A 21464-nucleotide genomic window follows, 5' to 3' on the forward strand; every position below is an offset into this window, starting at 1 on the left:
AATAAATAAATAAAACATACAATATTAGTCTCTAATCTACAGACATTATTTAGATTTCACCCTCATTCCAGTAATGTCCTTTGCAAATCCCAGGTCACTCAGTCACCGTATCTGTTTAGCCTCCACTGACATATTTTAAGAATATAGGTCAGTTATTTTGTAGAATGTCCCTTGATATGCATTTGTCTGATGTTTCCTCATCAGACAAGATGAGGGTATGTATTTTTCACAAGAATATCAAAGACATGTTGTATTCACCTCATTGCATCATATCAGGAGGCACATGATGCTGATTCATATGATAACTGGTGACATTAACTTTGATCACTTGTTTAAGGTGGTAATTGCCAGGTTTCTCCACTGCAAGCTTCTCTTTATGGGAAGACAGTTTGACACTTTGTAAATATCCCCTTCTTACCTATGTTAAATTTTCACCCACTAGTTTTAGCATCCATTCATGATTCTTGCCTGAATCTACTATTATGATGGTTGCCAAATGATTTCCTTATTTTATTATTATTTCCACATTTGTTAATTGGCTTTTTATTTTAAGAAAGAATTTTTCTTCTCCCCGTGTATGTTTGTATATTTTTATTTGTAATAACATGGACTCGTGGATTTTTATCTTATTCGGTGGACTATAATCTTTTGCTGTCATTATTTGATGCTCAGATTGCTCCAGATTTGTCCAGAGAGCCCCTTTGAGCTGGCTTCTGTGTGTAGTCATATCATTACCATTTTCTTTGTACTTTCTTCTTCGGCACCATAAGATATTCCAGGCTCAGACTCACATTGTGCCTTTCCTGACCCAGCCCTGGAATCAGCCATTTCTCTAAAGATCCTTGGTTCTTTTCAGTGGAGAATGGTATTTAAAAGCCAAGATTTGGGGACTAGGTGTGCTCATTCCTATCGATGCTGCTCCCAGGGTTCATTAGGGTGCAGATCTAGAGGACAGGTGTATGTGTATCCGTGTGTGTGTGTGTGTGTGTGTGTGTGTGTGTACATACGTGTGTGTATCTACACACATCCATATCTATTTTTAGAAAAAAATTCAAAATTACAGGATTTATTCTGTCTTTCTCCCTTTCCATATTTGTGTTCCCTTCTTTGGCAGTGAGGAATTTGGCTCCCATTATCTACAATATATTTATTTATTTGCTTGATCCTAGAATACATAGAAACTAGTTTCAGAATTGCTCACCCAGACCTCATCAAAATATAAACTTACCAACTAGAGTTCACAATTTGGTTAAAGTTCTTATTGTCTTTATTCTGTCTCCTCAAAAAACTTTTTTAACATGTCTGCATTTGGCATTTACCTGGGCAAAGGGACCTCTCCGTCACTGGTTGCCTGCTGTATGTGAGTGTGTCGCACGTGTTGCCATCTAACCCCTGAACACTCCTGCAGCCTGGGTGGCTGTCTTCTCATTCACTGACAAGGCCACTAAGGCACATGGAGCTTACGCAGCCACTGGTAAGTGGCGCAGGTGGGATTCAAACTGGGGTCTGTCTGATTCACACCTGTGTTTTCCTGCCGTAATGGGAAAGTGAATGCATTTATAAGGCCAGTAGAATCCAACTCCTTATAGAGAGAGGAGACAGCAGCCTCCTCTGTGTTGACAGTTGTGTGATGGGTTTTTCTGTGCCATGACTGCTCATTTGGGGCTGTGGGCTTTCCGTCTCTTTTTTAGGCTTGGAAAGAGACAAGTTTGACAACAAGACTGTCACCTTTGAAGAGCACATCAAGGAAGAACACAACATGTGGCACTATCTGTGCTTCATCGTCCTGGTGAAAGTAAAGGACTCCACAGAATACACCGGGCCCGAGAGTTACGTGGCAGAAATGATCAAGGTGAGTGGGAAGGTCTCTGGGAGGCCCTGCTTCTGTGCTCTGAGCGTGGCCCTGGCAGCCGGTGGGGAGCCGCCCTGCAGAGAAACCACGGCTGATGATGGCCGAGCCCTCCTCACGGATGAGGCATGGTACTCTGTCAACTTGGTGTGTTCTCTCAAGTGATCTTCGGGACCGCCAGCCAGGTGGCGTCAGCCTGTTAAGGGAGGAGACGCTGAGTCTCAGAGATTGACACATGGACGTGGGGCTGAGATTTAACCCAGATCAAACTCCACAGCCCCAGTTCCCGTCTCTTTGTTATTCTGCCTCTCTTCTTGATAATGCTCTTTTTCCCCCCCGTCTCCCAGTCTCTAAGCGGTGTCTTAAAAGCAAAATGATCACTCTGTGTAGTTCAGCATGATTTGTGTTTGGCCTCAGCCTAGCCTTTCTGGGAGACGCTCTGCTAACTGTCAGGAGGGGAGCATGTGACGGAGGGATTTGAGTCCCAGTCTGATCTTCCTGCTGTTGGGAAGTGTGGACTGCGTGTCCCGGGAAGGCGGGGAAGCAGCTGCAGGTTTTCAGAGAGCTCTTCCCCGGCAGCGCTCTGCGGAGGCACCGAACGTGTGCTGTGGGAGTCCCGGGCCAGCTGTGCTTCAGACCTGTGCTTTCTGCACTGCATCAAAATGTTCAGGGGTGTATGGCAAAGTGAGGAGCCACGAACCTTGAACCCTGGGGAGCCTTTGTGGTTTGCACTGACTCACTCGGAGCAGCAGGGGAGCCATTAGCTGCTAAGAAAGACGAACACAATCCAGCTACCTGATAATAAGTTCTCCTAAATGAGCCTGCCTGTGTTTCCCATGCAGATGGAACTGTCAAGCTTTTTATGTTAAGATACTTGAAGTGGGCTCTGTTCAGATGGGTATCTTCACGGTATGCCTGGACGCAGAGCTCGCGGTTTTATCGCCGGCAGGGCAGCCTTCACGTGCTAGTTTCCCGAACACCCACATCACACAGGCTCGCGGGCCTCTCCTAGGTTCCGGAGGCCTTTCTGGGGATTCTGCGCCACTGTACCCTTGAGGACCTTAGAGTCTCATTCCATGCTTCTCAAATTTTCATGTACACATGTATCAGCTGGAGAGCTTGTTAAAATTCAAATTCTTACTCAGCAGTCACTGCCAGGACTTGAGATTCTGCATTCCCAACAACCTTCCAGGGGATGCCGCCGCTGCAGGTCCATGAATCACCCTTTGAGTAGTAAGAGTCTAACAGGAGACGCAAAACAGACACCGGTTTAAGAAATGACTGTCCAGACCGGTTATGTGAACGAGGAGGAGAAATATTCCTAATCCTTTATATGTCCTCAGCCCTCTGCAGTCTGTGGAGTTCTTCCACATCTAGCATTGTATTTGGTCATTAAAATCACCCTCAGTGGGGAGCCAGGAGGAGGGAACTTTTGGGGTGAGGAGAAATGGATGAAGGTTCATAGCGGACACGACTTCTGAAAAGGGTTTTGAAAGACAAGGATAAAAACACAAGGATCATAAAAAAAAAAACAAAAAACCACAAGGATCATAGATTAGCAGAAGGGAAGGAGAAAAACGAACACAGAAGGGGGAGAGAGAGACACAGGTTCCAGAATGAGGGTGGTGGTGTGTCCCCTTTGACAGACGAAAGCCAGGCTGGGGGCCGAGTGACTTCTGGGAACAGCTCGGAAGGAGCAGAGCCAGGATTCAAATCCAGGTTCGTCTGAGTCTGGAAATCACACCACGATCATGTTGTTGGTAGGAGACCGGGAGGGCACCGGTGATACTGGGCCGGGTGGGAGCAGACTCTTGTTTTTAAGGAGATTAGGAATTCTGATGGGCGCCAGTACAGATTTTCACAGGTGAGGTTTCCAGAGTCAGGGCACATTAACTGAGAAGTCCTCAAATCCTTTCTTCTCCCCCAGTTGTTGACACTGGCAAATCAAATGCTATTTAATCAGCATTCACGCGGACTCAAACCTGTCTGTGTGGACACATGATGACCTTCGTTTGCATTCAGTGCCTTAGTGTCTAGAGGAGATGACCTGTCCTTTTCACCCTTGTCATAGGTCCCTTTTCTCCCCTCACTTTGTTCTCTTCTCTCTAAAGAATCTGAATGGGCCCTATCTTTAAATCTTCCAGGGGCCAGTTTTGAAGTTTTCTGTTAATCACCTTACTTTCCGGTCACAGAAAACTCTGGTGCGCTTTTGGGTTTCTGTCTCAATCATGAAGACTTAAAGGAGTCTTGTGAGCAGTCACTTGATGAGGATTAAGAGCCAGGGTGACCTCTAGCCCGCCACCCAAGCCGGGCAGAGCCCACTGTGCGGCGATGCTCTGAGAACCCGAGCATTTGGTGTGCGTCCCCATCCGCGTCATTCTTTGATTGTATGAGACTTCTCGTCAGAGAGCCTAAATATCTGTAGCATCAAAGAATTCTTAACTGTGAATGTCAAGGTTGCTAAGGAACCACATGTTGTGTGTATTAAGCAATGGCTGAGAGAAGTGCTAGATCCACCAGCTGAAAGGCTGTGCCTTTTTGCCAACACTGTGTTCAGTGGTGCTTAGCCTTGAAACTAGACATCCTAAGAGAGCATCAGCCACAGCAGGTGGGAGCTGAGGGTGCTCGGCTGAATCGTTCAGCGGGGGCCTTGAGCCCATGGGACCTCAGCACAGAGGCTACCAGCCCACACTGTGGGCCTGACTCAGCCATGCCCTGTGGACGAGGCAGCCACCGCCAAGAGACTGGGTCCCTACAAGCCTCCCTCCTTGGTGGGGCATCTTGCCCATGACTTCTGGGAGGAAAAATCAGTTGATCTCTTTGGAAAGCCACCCCCGGGAGGCTGCAATGACTCCATTGTGGAGGACAGGGAAGGAGCAGCTGATGTGCCGTGTCTGAGATGGAAGGAAAAGCAGGCTGGCTACCCTTTTGCTTTCCTCATGTCCCAAGAGAAATCTTTGAGCAGGCTCTCCTGGGGCATGCAGGCCTCGGGAAAACCACCTCTTGCCTAATGACAGAAGGTTGGCGGTGTTTCATTCTTCTGCGGCTCTCCTTTAGCCCATTGATGAAGATCCCAGAGCTTCCCAAAGACTTGTGAAATAACAGCTGCCACAAGGCCACCCGACAGAACCAGTGGGAAAGGCCGGTGGAGGAGCTTTCCAGCTGCCCTGGGAGCAGCTCCTCGCAGACGGCAGCAGCAGGGATGTCAAATAGGTTGTCATTGCAATCAGCAACTGGTTGGTCGAATCTGCATGGGGCACCGTGTTGACAAGGGTTTTCAGAAACTCACACTGACTTTGAGACAATGACATCTGACCAGTCATGAACGAGGGAGGTGAGCAGCATGGCTGCATGCAGAGCGTGGCCCTCCCTGCCTGGACCCAGGTCCCAGAGGTGGATTTCCTCCTTTGGTGGCTGCTTGACCGCGTGAAAATGCAAGCCAGTCCTGCTAGATCAGATACGTCACCTTTCCTGATTCCTTCTGGAACTGGCCCACAGTCAAGGGGACAGGACGTATTCTCTCTGTAAATGGCAACAGTGCCTTTCCTGCCATCCCTGGAGGGAGGGAAGGAAGACACATGAGAAGGAGCTCTGGCTCACAGTTTAGAACTTCACAACCAGCTGTTCACCCACTAATTAATTATGTCTGAAGATAACAGATCATACATTCTCATCTCTCTCCTTCTGGTCATCCCCTCTCTCCTTTCACTGGAGATGGGAATATCCTGGCAAAGCCACGGCCAGGCTGATGCCTACCATGAAGTCATCGCTGCCCAAGAACTGGAGGCGGGAGATACAGGGTTAAGGGTTTCAGCTCTGCTCCTTGCTAGCGGTGTGACCCCGGGCGAGTGATGGGACTTCTCCAACCTGAGTTTCCTGTCTGTAAACTGAGGTTAATGCCACCTCACTCGTCCGTTGGGTAGTGCAGATGAGATGGATGTATGAGACCTGGCGGGTTGGTAGGCACTCATGGAGGAGGGAACGGGGGACAGAGCAACTGATGATGGGCCTAGAGCACAGGCAGCCAGGAAGCAGGGGCTGCAGGGCTGACAGCAGAGCTGGTGGAAGCATCATTTCCTTTGGTTCTAGGACTGTAAGACACCCTAGCTGTTGGCACGTTGCTGCTAGGAAAAGTCACAGTGGGCATCTTGACTCTAAGAACTTCTCATTGTGGAAAATCCCTATGTCTTCGTCTCTCTCAAATTTTAAATCTTTACGTGTCCTTAAAGGTTGAGGCAGGGCATGTTGGACATTATTGTTCTTTCTCCATTGAATCAGGCAAAGATACTTGTGAATTCCACCCATGTGTTTAGTGGTTTCTTCCACTTGCTTTCACTGCCCAGAATTAGGACCTCATTTGATTCGGGGAGTGGCCCCTGAGTCCTGTGTATTCAAGACACACCTTAGATTATATCATAACATCACGCGTGGTTTGCTGGTAGGTTTGTCCTTCAGCTCGAGGACCTGCTGGGAGGTGGTGCTGTCACTCACGTGACCACGGAAGCCAACCCTCCTCACGGCAACTTAGAGTGCCACTTAGTCCAGCAGAGACAGTCTCGTGTTCGTTGACTTAGGCCCCAGACAGGGCTGTGCTTTCAGAGAAATGTGACTCTGGGGTGACCTCACATAGCCCTTGGCAGTTCAAGGCAAGAGAAAAAACCCTGAGTTTCCTTTCCCCATAGGAACTTGAATTTTGGTGCTGTCGTAAAGAGTTTTGGTGATAGCTTTTAAAGTTAATAAGCAAATTTTTAATAGCTTGGGTCTGCATTTAAGTTTCCATAATAATTTCTGTGCCACACACCCTTTTTTGAATAACTTTAGCACCGTTTGGCTTTGCTGTAGTGCCAACTGAACTGAGAATTTGTGTTAGCCTGTAGATGACGATTTGAAAGGCTTATGTTGTTGGAAGTATTCTGTCTGAATAAGCGGTAAATTCATCGTGAGTCCTTTGCCTGAGACAGTTTAAATACTGCACAGTGGGCATGTAGTAGATAAAAGATCAATATGTGATTCCCAACAAAGACACAGCAGCCCATTTTTCTACTACAGACAAATACAGGAGACTAAAGTATTCTTGAAAGTTAGAAACTCAAGAAGCATTAAGAAGGGAGCTTCGTGAAGAAAACCAAACAATAACTTAAATACAAGGCATCTCTTTTGCTAATTAAAGATAGATTTCCTTTCTATGTCTTGGAATTCTTCCCTGTTAACAGAAGTCTTACATTTTTAGAGGGGTGTTTCTGAGTGATCAGATAGAATATTGTTCAATCACATTTCAAAATGTTCTGATAACCTTGAGCTGCTGTGGCTACCTTGTCTTCTCCAGGGTAACACGTAAATTGACTAATAACGTGGACGGTGAAATAACTGGGCAGAACCTACCGCCCCACGACAGCCTGAGAGTCTGGGAACACACCAAGGCTGCGTGTCAGGAGTGGCCTGTGCTGGGCTCTGCTTTGCCCTGGCAGGGCAGATCAGATAATAACCAGTAATAGGTCACATTTAACCAATACGTACGAAATACACGCTGCACGTGCGTCATCTCCTTTTATCCTCATCGCAGCATAGTCGGTGGCACTACTGCCGTTTTACACATGGGAACCGAAAGCTCGGGAAGGTTGGGCAGCTGCTCCGGGTCGTGCTGCTGGGGAAGAGCTAGAGCTGACATTGGAATCCAGAGCTGCTGAATCAGAACTCGCCCTCAGGCTGTCCTGCCCCACACGTCCGTGTGTGGCTAGAGATGTGGGTACGTCTGTGCACGTGCACACCGCCCTCCGTGTCGAGAACGTGCAGCCGTCGGTCGTCTGGTTTTTCTGACTTGGATGAGCAGCAGCACACACCTTCCCCCAGTGACACTGCATTAGTGCCCTTTAAAGAGGCAAGATGCAGAACAGGCTCCCCGGGGACCTGGGGGGAGAAGAGTGGGAGAGACTGCTAACACCCGGATCAGCAAGATGGGGTTTAATTCTCGGAGTTGCTGCCGCCAGCACAGCCACTCGGGCAGCCACCTCAGGTACTACAGGGGGTAGTTGAAATGACGGGTATTTGAGGAAGGATATAAAGCGCAGCGCTTGCAAAGGATATATCTGAAATATATAGTAATTTTGACTGGCTAAAATATGGTAAACTTCACTACCCTCACTTACACTTCAAACAGGGAGTGATGATATGTCCTTTGGTATAACCGGATTTGAGGAGAGAGAGCAGTGTGTGAGTAAAAGGAGGACAGTTCCCCGGAACCACAGCCAGCCTGGAGCTTCCACACCCAGGTGACTCATCTGAATGAGTGTAACTCCTGATAATTAAACATTAGAATGTCTGGTCCATTATCCTTTAAGCCTGATGCTGACTTTTTCTCACAGCTGGGGTAGACACCTTCCTCCCCCCTCCTTTCTCCTCCTCCCCCTCTCCCCCCCTTTTTCTCTGCACCACCCCCATTTCGCACACATGACATTCCATTGCAGATTTTCCAGTTTGTGTCATGAGGTATTAGTTCACTTGATTTCTTCAGAAACGAGCTGTATAGCGATATGAAAGTGAAGGAGCAGTTTTCCAGATCAAAAGTAGCGTCAACATGGCAGCAAGCGGAACGCTCTCAGAAGGTCATGGGTGCTTTCCACATAGGAAGGGGGAGGCCAGAAGCCGGAATTCCTGGAGAATGCTTTTCTGACAGCTGTGGGCAATTTGCAACAACAAAAAAGAAAACAATCTAAGAGAGAGCCTTTTTGCCTGACAACATCTCAGCGTAAATTTTCCAAGCAAATAAATTCTGTTAGCGAATTAAATACTACTAAACATCTATGCGGAGACATTGTGAGAAGACTGAAAGGCAATAGGATATCTGACCCCAGCCCTCGTGTTTATCTATATTTGATAAGAAGACACAGGAAGGAGACAAAATCACAAGCAGCACGTTAACAAGAGCAAAAGATCACAATGGGAACTGAATACTTGCGTGTCACTACTGTTTACAAGGGGAACTGTTTACAGTTTACAAGGGGAACTGGCTGAAGTCTTGCACCTTTCTTGACCCAGGAGAAAGCTGATGCTATAAAATCTGCAGACAAGCACTTGCCACCAAGGGGACAGCAGCTTTCTGCGAGGGGTGGTCCAAGGAACCGAGCGAGGGGCTAGAGGGAGGAACTCGGAAAGAAAGAGACCGCGAGCTCCTTGTGGAGCATAACTGGGGGACAGGCCCTAGATGTGTGGGGGGAGGGGATGGTGGCAGCGGTGACCAGGGTAAAGAAGTAAATGTAAGAATTCACACAGCCATCGTGAGGGGTCTCAATTCGAGGAAATGAGAAGTCGGAGGCCCTGCCGGACAGCACTTAGGAATAGGAGCAAGGGAGGGACAGTCCGGTGGGGCGTGCGCTTAACTCTCCCCAGCTTGCTTTCCGCCCGAGTTTCCGCCACCTCTGTGAGTCAGGCAGACAGGTCCCGGCTGCAGGTAAAGTGACCTGGACGCCCTCCGCCTCACGCAGGTGTGTAGTGATGGGTTTGGGTGTCTATGCTGGAATTCCGGTGAGGATGCTGGGAGGAAGGGAGTGCCCGGATAAATTCCTGGGACACCGACATTTCAGCCTCCGGAGTGCCGTATCCACAGCTCTCCTGCCTGACCTGGGAGGCCACCAGGTCGTCTGGGCTCTGAAAGCCCTCAGCCGTGGGCGAGGATACAGCCTTTGCTGCCCTCTAAATGTGATTCCCAGAAGGCCTCCTGGAGTTAGCTGACACCATGGCAGAGTTCAAGAATATCAGGGCGAGGGAGAGGCGCAGAGCGATTTGGCACTGGCTTCCCAGTGGCTGGAAATAGTGTGTCAGCGTCATTGGACTCGCCACCCAGCCGGCCAGGCCTGCTCTCACCCCACCCTCCACGCCGGAGCTTGGGTTCGTGTCGGCGGCAGCTGCACAAAGTAGTTGCTGAGCTTAAGTTTCCCCACCCAGCCTTGTAACACATTCTGCCCTTTAGTGTAGAGGGATAAAGTCACCCCTCGTCCCACAGAGCACTCCATAGGCCCTTTTCTTTTATTGTGAAGCACTTGGCATTTGGAGCCTACTTCTGCACTGACCTCCCAGTGCTCCCTTCTGAATTTCCCGCATCCTGACCTTCGTGGAGGGTGTCGTAGGTGCTGTTTGTGACAGTGAGTGGAGCAGGGCCATAATCTGCCCTAAAGGAATTTATGTGCCAAAACAGAGCACGTGGGGAGTCAGGTATACCCAAGAGTCTGGTCCCTGAGACTGCAGGACATGAGGGCTGTGCACAGAACTGTTGGACCGGCCAGCTAAAGGTTGGTTTCACCACCTGTGAAACCGGTTCTCCCCATTGGTTATTTCATCCAAGGATGTAAGTACATGTTTGTATATATATAAAAAACATTTGCATATGTACACATTTCCCCCAGCCAGACAGATTTTGTTGATAAGCTCCAACTGCACCCACACCTCGCCTCCCTCCCTTTTCACCCACTACAGACGTCCCCTCTTGCCCCTTCAGTTGCAGACATCCTGACTGCCTTCGTAACTCCTTTATTTCTTATTCACTGTAAGTATTGACTGTATCTGATAGAGCTAGACTGTAGTCTCATCATGCTCCTAAGAAGTGTGTAATCAAAACAATGCTGTAACCTGGAAAAGGTTCTGAATTTGACTGTCTTTATAGAGTACATAAATTTGGAATTCTTTAAGACCTGTCTCTTTAAAATGAAGCCTGCTAGCATGTCTCTAGGGAATGTGAGAATGAGGAAAAGATGTTAGTATCTAGGTATAGTAGTCTTATTTAAAGGTTGTACAGGTGGACAAGCCTCTGGGTTCTCACCTTTCACAAACCCTCTCTCTGTGGAGCCTCAGTTTTACCACCTATAAAATGAGGACGTTGAACCAAAGGGTCTCTCATGCCATTTTTAGCTCTAAAATTCCATGAAGCAATGTCGGGAGTGGTGACGCGAGTTCGCGAGATAGAGACGGGGAGGTGTGGGCCTCAGGGTCTGTACTGGAGCAAGGATGCGGTGTCCAGAGGTGGGGGAGACCTGTGTGAGCAAGCTAGTCAACACTGGGGTCAGAGTGCAAGGGCAGGTTAGGAAAATGGGGGATTTGGCAAGGATTAAGGAATTTGGAGAATCTGCTCATGGCAGGCGATCTCTTCCCGATTAAGAGAACAAGCTGTGTGGCATCTTTCTTCCAGATGGTGACGATGCTGGTACCCTTCTCACCTCTGTATGACTCTTATAAGATGGTGAGAAAGATAACATCTTCCTATCACTTCTTTCCCAAGGTGTGTCTAGGCAGGGCTGGCCTTGAGTAAAACCATTTCAGTCCAGATAAATTGTCCGGTACGTAAACCCATCAGATGACGAAGCTTAGATGGCACGATGCATGTGAAGCAGCTTATTAGTGAGGGGGTACGTGTGTTCAAAGATAAATTTATTTTTTTTCTGAAACAGCAGCAAAGACCTGTGGAAAGATGTTTAGGCCTAAAACAAAAAATTATTGCATAAAAGTATTAAAAGACAAAAGTTGAGTACTAATGGAGTCCAGGAAAGAATAGAAGGAAACCAATGAAAATTACTAAAATCTCAGGTAGAGCAACCTTGGGCAAAGAATAAAAGAAAAAGTTGCTAAAAATTCCCGTACGTAAGCTCTGGGAACGTTCTGGTATATTTCTTAGCTAATTGAAAATGCAGAGGAAGTTGCCTAAGTGAAATGTCGTCAGCCAGCTTGGATGCTGATTTTGGGAAAAGGGTGAGTTTGCCTGATTGTTCTTTATTAGGAATCTCAAACGGGCTGGCCCTGCCCTTGTCCAGCACAGGCAGCCGGCCCACCTTTCTCTTCTGTGACCTCTGGTTCCCTGGACCTGGCAGCCACAGGTGCCCAGGACCCGGCTGTGCCCCAGTCCAAGTTGTGCACCCTGCTTTCTCGCCGACCCTGTGGGCGCCCCAGGGACACTTCACCTGTGGCCCCAGAATGACTTGAAAGAATGATTGTGCAGCTGGCTCTGCCTAGAGATTTCATCAGAAATGGGTGTGGTTCTCCCTGCTGGCACGAACCTGTCTTTGTCACGCTGTATCATCCAAGAACAACCATTGAGTGTGTCTGGAAAGGGTCATTGGTCATTCCAGCCCAGCTGAAGATTATATAATATGGCCTATTTTGGTAATGTCATTCAAAGCTCAAAAACAGAACCAGACTGACATCTTAATTTGTGCACAGTTTGGACAACCTTCATGTGACTTAGTTGGTAAAAGAGAAATCGGTATCTCTAAAATTTTGTCCCAAAGAAAGAGAAGAACTAACTTTACACAGCAGACGAGCACTAAAACTGGAGTCAGTGTGTGCATTGCACTGCTGTCTCTCTATGCTAGCTTTGTGACCTTGGGCAGATGACATATGGATTTATAATACTTTTTGCATAATGCTTGCCAGTTTATGGGACACTTTGACAGCCATTTGATCCTTGCAATAATCCAGTGAGGTAGCAGGTAGCTGGTGATCTCTTTGGGGGGAAAAAAAAAAAAGGAAACAGACCAGGTTGGTTAGCTGACTCATTCACTCATTCGTTGTGCTGTGTACACACGTTGGAGAGTCACAGCCTGAACTGTAGCTTCTGAATCCAGGCCAGTCTTCTTTCTACTGACGCACTAATGTCACAGGCCGTTGTTGAAATTTACAGAATCTATGAAATACAGGGATATTTTATGTAGTTTGAGTTTGCTGTACTTTTGGGACGGAGAAAGCTGAATCCTTGAATTTGGGGCTGGCTAACAAGTTCCAGATGTAGTATCTTTTTTTTTCCCCCTAATTAATAGACTTTATTTTTAGAGCAGTTTTAGATTTATTAAAAAAAGGGGCAGAAAGTACGGAGTTCTCATACAATCCCTTTCTTTCTGTCTCCCTCCCCCCACTCTCCCCTATTAGTAACACTTTGTATCACTGCTGCGCATTCACAATCCATATGCCTGTATTGGATACATTATCATTAATTAAAGTCCAGAGTTTACCTTGGGTTCGTTCACCCATTGTGTTACACATTTTCTGGGTTTGGACGAATGCCTAATGCCACGTACCCACCGTTAAGGTGTCACACAGAATAGTGTCACTGCCCTGAAACTCCTCTGCTCTGCCTGTTCCCCGCTTCCTCCCTCTGAGCCTCTGCCAGCCACTGGTCTTACTCTGTCTAAAGTTGGGATCCATTTTTTTAGGTTTTTTTCTTTTAATGTATAACAGGGATTGTCAATGGCAATTTCATAGTCATTCATTGAACATAGTTAAAGATGATTATCACCATTTTTCACCCAGTCCAACAGATTCTGGTTTTTTTTTGGGGGGGGGGGTTGCTGTGATCTTAGAAAAATGAGCTTTAAAGATTATTTTCTTTTCAATGGAAATAATCACCCTCGCTCACCAAAGGGACAAATGATTGGAAGTTTACCGAGTGTCCTATATTCCTGCTTTAGAAAAGTTAAGTATTAGCCCCAGTCCTCCCTCCTCCCCCAGGCATTGTCTGGGGTTTTGCACACGAGGCCAGCGTCTGCTCCAGGTCCACCCTCCCTGCCCTCTGACCATTCCAGTCCCCTGAGCAGCCCTGGGCATTCTGGGAGGGTCCGGTTTGTCTTCCCCCGTGGTAAGCTCAGTAGAAGCGCAGCTGCCACGTGAGCTGAAAGAACAGTCTTTGCTTCCTTGACTCTTCCCCGAGGGAATTCTCGAGGGTAGAGAAGCAACAGGGCCCTTTTTTTCTGGGACCCCCGTCTTAACTCCTGTTTCTTTTAGCCTCAGGCCTCCCACCCTAAACACCTCACTCTCTAATCTAGCTGTGAAAGAACAAAGGATTCAGCAATAAATGTTAGTTGTTTAGGTGGTAAATAACTCTCTACCTGAGCAGCCTGGCTCTGAGGAGGTGATTGATTACCTCGCAGTCTTTCTCAGAACAGCCTCTTCATTTGAACCTGGGGAAAAAAATACCCCACTTCTCAGAATGCTTAGCATTTGCATCATACAATCCAACTTCCTCCTCCTTGTGTGTGTGTGTGTGTGTGTCTCTCTCTCTCTCTCTCTCTCTCTCTCTCTCTCTCTCTCTCTCTCACTCTCTCACACACACACACACACACACACACACACACACACACACACACACACGCATGCTCCCTCCCTCCCTCCCTCCTCCTCTCCCTCTTTCCAGTCAAGAACATTTCAAGGGCTGGTCAGTGCCACCCCCGTGTCTAAAACTTTAGTGTTTGCTTTTGCAGGGACTTTTCCAACTTTACCTAGAAAAGAACTAACCAGAACCTTAGCACTTGCGGTCAGCCCGCTTCCGGCTGTGGCTTCAGTCAGTTTGTCTGCTCCGACAGAGGCAGCACTTGCTGTGACGGGAACTGCACTGGCTGGATTGTAGGAGGACCCGGGCAGACGGTGCCTAATGCCATCGGTATGTGAGATGCCAGCAGCAAGGAGAGTGAGGGAAACGAGGGACAACTCAGACCAGAGTGGCAGATGTGGCCGACAGATGCTCAGTGACCCCATAAGCCTCTTCCGCCCTACCCTCCCGACTGCATACACAGAACACACACACCCCGCCCAAGCTGAATTCACATACAAACACAGTGTCTTAGTTGAAGATGGCTTTCCCAAAAAATGTACTAGCAGGCGAGACACTGAGACATGTTTTTGATCTTGAATAGACACACAGGCAAGATTCTGCAAATGTTTCTAGGCCTAGACTGGCTGGCTGGAGAGCAGAGGCTGACCAGCTCACTGGGGTAACGCCGCACTCGAGCAAGCTCAGCATTTTGTATGAAAGTCTTAGCTAAAGAGAAAGTAATTGGATTCAGGTGTTCTCTCTCTGCTCCCACTTCAGTAATTGGGATAGTCCAGACATTTTCATTTTGAGATTTAGATTCTCTCTGCAGAGAAGGGGGTTCCTGTTGGTGAGGAACCTTACACCACGTTGGAGCTTACCACACCGCACAGGATGCAAAAGCAACTGGAAATTGAGAGAACAGTTTTGCTAGAATTGCTCATTGATTCTAACTGCTAGGTGCTCCTTGGTAATTTGAGATTTGACTTAACAGCCCAGAATGATTATGTAATTAAAACACCGGCAACACCTAGAATCTCAAATTTGGAGATCTACCCACTTGAGTGCAGAAAAGGTAACAATGCTTGCCACCCAGGGTATTTGAATTCTCTGCAGTTGAGCTTGTTTCCTGTGGTTTAGGATTTCAGTGGGGTCCCTCCTAGCCCAGCTGTTCATTGTTAGACATTTAGGGGACACCGAGGGAGAACCTGTATGGTGGCAATTGGTAAATTTCCAGATCAGGAAGTCCCTTTCCTGTCTTGGCATTGAAGCCCTCCTGTAAAATGGAGAATGAAGCTTTCTCTATAAAAGCAGAGCACGTGGCCTAAGTGGCTTGCAGCAAGCATGACTTTCTTTGAAGTGTTGGGTTTTATCTTTAACATTTCATTGAACTTCGTATTGTGCTCCAGGGCATTTTTTGAGTTGAATATAAAAATATTTTTAATCATTGACCATTGACTACAATAGACATCCTAAAAAGATGCATTATTTCTGTCTATGGTTTTACGTACTCCTTGGGCAGGGCCTTCCAGTCCCAAGATTACAATTCTCCTCTGTAGAAGCATGAGACGCGGGGTGTCAGTGTCTCTCTTCCACCACTGAGGCGTGGAGCACGGATGCCAGGAGCAGCCCTCCTCATGCCTCCAGCACACACTCTAGGCACTCAGGACCTGGAGTTAGGGCTACCCTGGCGCTCCACAGAGCAAAGAACCACATCCTGAGACCCAGCCGTGGCCGCAGTCCTTGGACTAAAGCACCTTGAGAGAAGGGACTTTCTTTCTCACAAACCCTCAGCACTCAGGCCCTGCCAGGTACAGAGATTATAGAGGTTCAATAAATGGCTGTCAAATGGAGGAAGTCTGTACATGTTGCATTTATTTGTTCAAAGACCTTCTGAAATCATTGCTTAGAGGGCCAGGAATCACAAATGCCACGAAAAAAGGTGGGAATCTGCCACAGAAAAAGTCTCATTTTAATCTATAGTTACTCGGTCACTTGCTATTAGAATAAGGGAGAGAAACTGTTCCTTAAACTTACAGCTATGTGCAGACTCTTGCTTTGGTTTTCTGAAGTCTTTTGAAGGCCTCATTAATGTGGACGCTGTTTGGAAATCTGTGTTTTCTATTTTTACAGAGGGTTTGCTAAGCAAATGAACATATGAAGGATTTGAAAGCCAGATTTTAGTTGGTTTCGCTAACATTTTAGGCAGTTTAGCATCAGTTTGCCTGTCAGTAATAAGTTAGCTACAGGTGAGCTCTAGCCACTTAAGCAACAGCCACATCCTCTCATTCTTTCCCCAGGTCTGGTCAAGCAGATCCTTCGCAGATCTCTTCCTTCTCTTTCCCTCTAGTCTTCATTTTTTAAAATTTATTCATTTTTTTTCTTTTAGAGACAGGGTCTCATTCTGTCGCCCAGTGCAGGGGCGCAATCATAGCTCACCGCAGCCTTGAACTCCTGGCCACAAGGCGATCCTACCACTTCCGCCTCCAGAGCCACTGCTGCTGGGACTGCAGGCGTGAGCCACCACGCCCAGCTTCTCTCTAGTCTTCAGCAGTCTGAGCTGCTCCTCCCTGTCTGCCCTCGTCCCCAACTCCAGCCACACTGGTGGCCTCGCCATGCAGTGTCCTCTCTGTGCAGATGCCAGTCCGTCGCTACTATTCAGTTCTGTCTTGGACGCTACTCTCTCTACTTCTCCTTTGACATAACGTAGCCTGCTTTATTCCATTAAAAACAAAATCTAGATGTCCGTTAAACTGTATCGGAAGCGCTTTGATGGAGGAGTTCCATCTCATACGTAGGGGTGAGGTTCCACAGTAAGGAGGTGTGGATGCACCCACCACGTCTAGGCATCTAAAGTTAAGTGCCCCTGAAATATCTGCTGAATTTGTTATATTTTTAAAAATACTTTGCTCCAAGAGAGGTAATAGTGCTTATCCTTTTTATTTGAATCCAAGTATCAAATATTTGCCCCCAAAATATACTTAATTACAGAATTTTACAATTTGTAAATAGTAGATAATTCTCACAATTCTCTTCGAAAAATAGGAATTAGCCACCATCCCCCCTCATCTGTCTTCCCTCCCCTACTATTTCCTCCCCCTCCCCAATGAGGACAAGTCACTCTCCTTGTTTCAGGGCCTCAGCTTCCTGCATTACAGATAGGATGGTGGGATTAGTGACTCTAAACTCCCTCCTGGCATTAAACCCCATCCCATCTCAATTGATGGCATGTCCATATGCTCCTCAGAGTTTAACAGTTCAGATGGGGCTTTTCTTTCCTCCTCCTCTGGGGTCAGTCTGCAAAAGTGTGTAGCAGTCGCCATGAACACCTCGGGCCTCCTGCTGTGTGCTCTCTCTGCAGCTGTGCTTTGGGTTCGTGGCTTCATCAGCCCAGCCCACGTCATCTCTCGTCCCTTTGCAGGGGCCCGTTTGCCCTTGTGGGAGTGAGTAATCGCCGGCCTGCCCTGCGTGCCCTCTTCTGGAAAATTAGGTTTATTCCCCCGCCAGAGTTGACGCAGTGCATAGGCTGCTTCCTTGGTGGGAAAATATGGCTGTGTCTGAAAGATCGACACAGGAGCGGTGAGTATAATCGGGGACGGGTCACCGCGCTGCACGGTAGAAAATGGACTACAGTCGGGGAAACGCTTCGGATTTTCAAGCTAGTCATTTTGAAATGGGATATTTCGTTGAATGATCTTTTGCCCGTTGCTCTGTGGTGGTGAATTCATGAAAACGAACGCGGGCTGACATTCAGGCACAAGTGAATGAAGCGTTTATCTCAGAGCATAGAAAGGTAGAGGTCGTCATTTTTCTCTTCCAGCAGTCGTCATAAGCAACTCAGGTTTACTATGTAAGTATTTGTTATCAGGGCCCACGCAGAAAAAGAGTGGAATATCATTCCCTCCTTCCACGAACATCTGTCCAGTGTCTACTGTGTTCTAGTCACTATGCTAAGGTGGTTCCCATGCTCGTGATGCTGACAGGCTAGGGAATTCCGACCTACCAGGGCCCCCACCAAGTCTCAAGCGAACACTCGAAAGCAGATGTGAGGCCACATTGCCATGTGGTATACCTTTGTAATGTTTTCCAGCTAGTTCTTACCTGGCTTCTAGATTGCTAGATTGCCTTAGGGCAAGACACGGTTTAATGATCTCACTTGATTAGTAATATTTAGACGTATCATGGAATTTTGTTTTTTATTTTAAATATGTTGCTGCCTCCTATTGTATACAGCAGAGGTTGGCAAACTCCGGCCCGTGGGACAAACCCAGCCTACTGCCAGCATTTGTAAATAAAATTTTACTGGAACACAGCCATACCTGTGTTCATATAGTGTCCGTGGCTGTTTGGGGGCTATAATAGCAGAATAGGTGAGTTAAGAGATCTGTGGTCCACAAAGCCAAAAATACGTACTATCAGAAAATATACTGAAAATGTTGCTGACTTCTTGTGTACACAAAACAACCACACGTGTCTGGTGTGTGGGTGTGTTGGGGGGTGGGGATGATTTGTTTTAGAAAGCCTGTTAAATTTATCCTGAGAAGAGCAAGATGGTCCAGGTGGGAATGACACCAGATAGATCTGGAATGAGTCAGTTTTCTTCGCCTTGTCTCGTGCTGATGAGGCTTTTCTTACGTGCATTGCTCCCTCTCCGTGCGGAGACGTGCACGAGGCATGCATGCATGCGGCTCGCTCTTCAGGAGAAAGGCATAACGTGGGCAGGAGGAAGTGAGGTCGGAGGAGTCCCATTCTGTGAACCAGTAGTGAGAAATACCGTTCACAGGCATAAGCTATAGACATCAAAAGGATGAGAGAGGGGAGGAAACTGAATGGGCCTTTCTTACCCCAACCGAGAGCATCCACCGCCCACTTCAGGCTGGAAGGAAAAGGAAGCACGAGTAGAGGAGGGGTTTCCATAAGCTGACAAACAGGGAAATTGAGGGGCTCCTTCCCCATTTTTAGCTTTCTTAATAGTCCCCTTACCCAAGCAAACACATGCATACGTGTATCTGTTAAATGTCAGAATACTTGGGTCTTAAAATTCGCTTCACTTCCAGAGTGTTTGCAAATAGTTTCCCTGGCATAATGCATTTTAAAATACACAGCACAATTTGAGGTCCCTAAAGTAGTCAAATTCATAGAGACAGAAAATAGAATGGCGGGTACTAGGGGCTGGGGGAACTGGGACGTTAGTGTTTAATGGGGATGGAATTTCAGAGAAAGATGGAAAAAGTTATGGAGATGGGGCGTGGTAATGATTGCCCAACATTGTGACTGTACTTGATGCCAATGAATGTACATTTAAAAATGATGAAAATGGCAAATATGCATATTTTACAATTTTTTTAAAAACTCCTGAATCATGTAAATATGCAAAGATAAGAGGGGCAGTGGCAGTATTCAAATTTGTAGATTAGGACTCTTTTGGAAACCTACTTTCCCCTATATTTTAAAGCGACTTCCTCTTCTAAGAATTACAAGTCCCATTATATTCAGTTAAAAAGATAGTTACTGAACAGTTTTAAAAAATACCCGGGACATTAGTTCTGCAATAGACAGAGATAATCTAGCGAGAGGTTAGAAGACGTGGCACGGTACAATTGGCTTTCTTGTTTCTGCGTCTAGAAGTGACTCCCACTCTTTTTTTTTTTTAAACGTGGATTCTAGGAAAGAAATCTTGACTGGTTCCCTAGGATGAGAGCCATGTCCTTGGTCAGCAGCGATTCCGAGGGAGAACAGAACGAGCTGAGGAACCTGCAGGAGAAGCTGGAGTCCACCATGAAGCTTGTCACTAACCTTTCTGGCCAGCTGTCAGAATTAAAGGATCAGGTAAAGAAAGAAATCCCATCTCCCTACACACACACGCACGCACGCACGCACGCACGCACGCACGCACGCACGCACGCACGCACCTGCCATCGCACCAGTGCTGAGGGGGAGGAGTCGGTGGTGCTTACGTTACGACACTGGGCACTCACCTGGATGGAAAAGGGAGCCGGGCAGCAGAGGACAAATTCACTCGCTCCAGCCGTCTCCCTACCCACCCCCTTCAGTGCCCTTCTACAGGATAAGGCCACAGTGCTTCTTTCAGTGCTGCTAAGGACATGGTTTTAGTGAAAAACAAAACCAAAAAATGGGAAAATGCAAACGACTTCAGTGAAGTACTGTAAAAAACCATGATACAGAAAGCTGTACCCTTTTTTTACTTAGTCACTGATGGGAGATTAAAAGCTTTTTCCTTGTTTTGCTTCCTAGCCCTCAGCTTTGTCAAATGTTCACCCAGGATATTTAAATTCAGCATCCTGGGGGGTAAACCATAGTCATGGAAACGCCCTTTTTGTTGAATCCATTTATCAAATGCTTATGGAGTGGCTACCATAGCACAGGCATGATGCCAGGTGCTGGGGCTAGAACTGAACGATACAGACACAGTCCCTGGTCTCACAGAGTTTAATAGTCTACAGAAATGCCCCCATCCTGCTTCCTGTCCATTAGATAAATGCTTTGCCCCCTTCAGTAATGGGGGGGCAGGTTTATACCAAGCCCTAGGTACTCTGTCCCCCTGCCATGTGACCCCCTGAAAATGAACACCACCGTCACCAGGTGGGTTATTCATCATGGGATGCAGCTGTGTGTCGAGAACTTGCACCCGGGGTGGTAGGCAGACTGTGGTCTCGGTTTTATGACTGCTTTTCTGTAGCTGACTGAGATAATCATGTACAGACAGAGGAACAGTTCAGCATTTTATGAGAGTTTCTGAAAGCTTTTTAATCAACTCCATAGACAAGATTATAAATGCTGCACACGGTAGGCGGCAGGCACATCTGCCCTGGAGGTAGGTCGCAAGGTACACCCACAGGTGATTTATCACTCTTACATACACCGTACCTAGCGAAGACCTCATCTAGAATAAACTCTTCCTGGAGATGGTTTACAGAGCATTTTTAATAATCCTACTTTGAATTATATTTCTTTTCCAACTAAATTATTCCAAACTGTGCCCTGAGATACCATTTGATCTCAAGTTCTTTTCTTTTGCATGTATTAAGATGCAAATAAAAAAGACTAATGAGGAAAGGAGTCCTTATTGATGAAGGCTGTCTGCAGCTCTGAGCTTGGTAGCTACCTAAGATGAGTAATAACCTAAATAAGTAAAACTAATGAAGATCTAACTAGATTACTTTGCTTATTAACTTTTTACCCTTGCTGTGAAACGTTGACAAATGTTCCCCAGGACTACACTGACTCATGAGTACATTGTCGGCTACAGCTGCTTCTTGTAACCCACCCCGCTCCTGCAAAATGTGAGGCAAACTTCTTAATGCATCTAGCTAGCCTTACTTCTCTTCTTCTCCCGTTTGAGATAGCTGCGGCTTATAAGAATCTCAGTTAAATCAGATGTTTGAAATTAGGTGCCAAAAACCTTACAGACACTGATCTAATACTGACTTACATAAAGGAACTGTTGAGCTCGCCATAAAATCTGGTGCCATTTTTCAAAGACACAGATGATCTTTGTTTCATGCCCCATGGTACAAGAATTGCAACAGT

General features: G+C 46.9%; 1 protein-coding gene across 3 annotated transcripts in view; it reads left to right on the forward strand.

Annotated features, from left to right (window-relative positions):
- The window catches only part of ITPR1 (inositol 1,4,5-trisphosphate receptor, type 1), a 304534-nt gene that overhangs the window by 275592 nt on the left and 7478 nt on the right, over positions 1–21464 (forward strand). For all 3 annotated transcript variants that reach the window (XM_012647244.1, XM_012647253.1, XM_012647261.1), the window contains 2 exons: positions 1692–1852; positions 19581–19742. In XM_012647244.1, the coding sequence (XP_012502698.1) occupies positions 1692–1852; positions 19581–19742 (323 nt within the window). The remainder of the gene's footprint in view (positions 1–1691; positions 1853–19580; positions 19743–21464) is intronic.

This window comes from Propithecus coquereli, unplaced genomic scaffold (genome assembly GCF_000956105.1).
Source record: "Propithecus coquereli isolate 6110/MARCELLA unplaced genomic scaffold, Pcoq_1.0 Scaffold107, whole genome shotgun sequence".
NCBI classification, from domain to species: domain Eukaryota; kingdom Metazoa; phylum Chordata; class Mammalia; order Primates; family Indriidae; genus Propithecus; species Propithecus coquereli.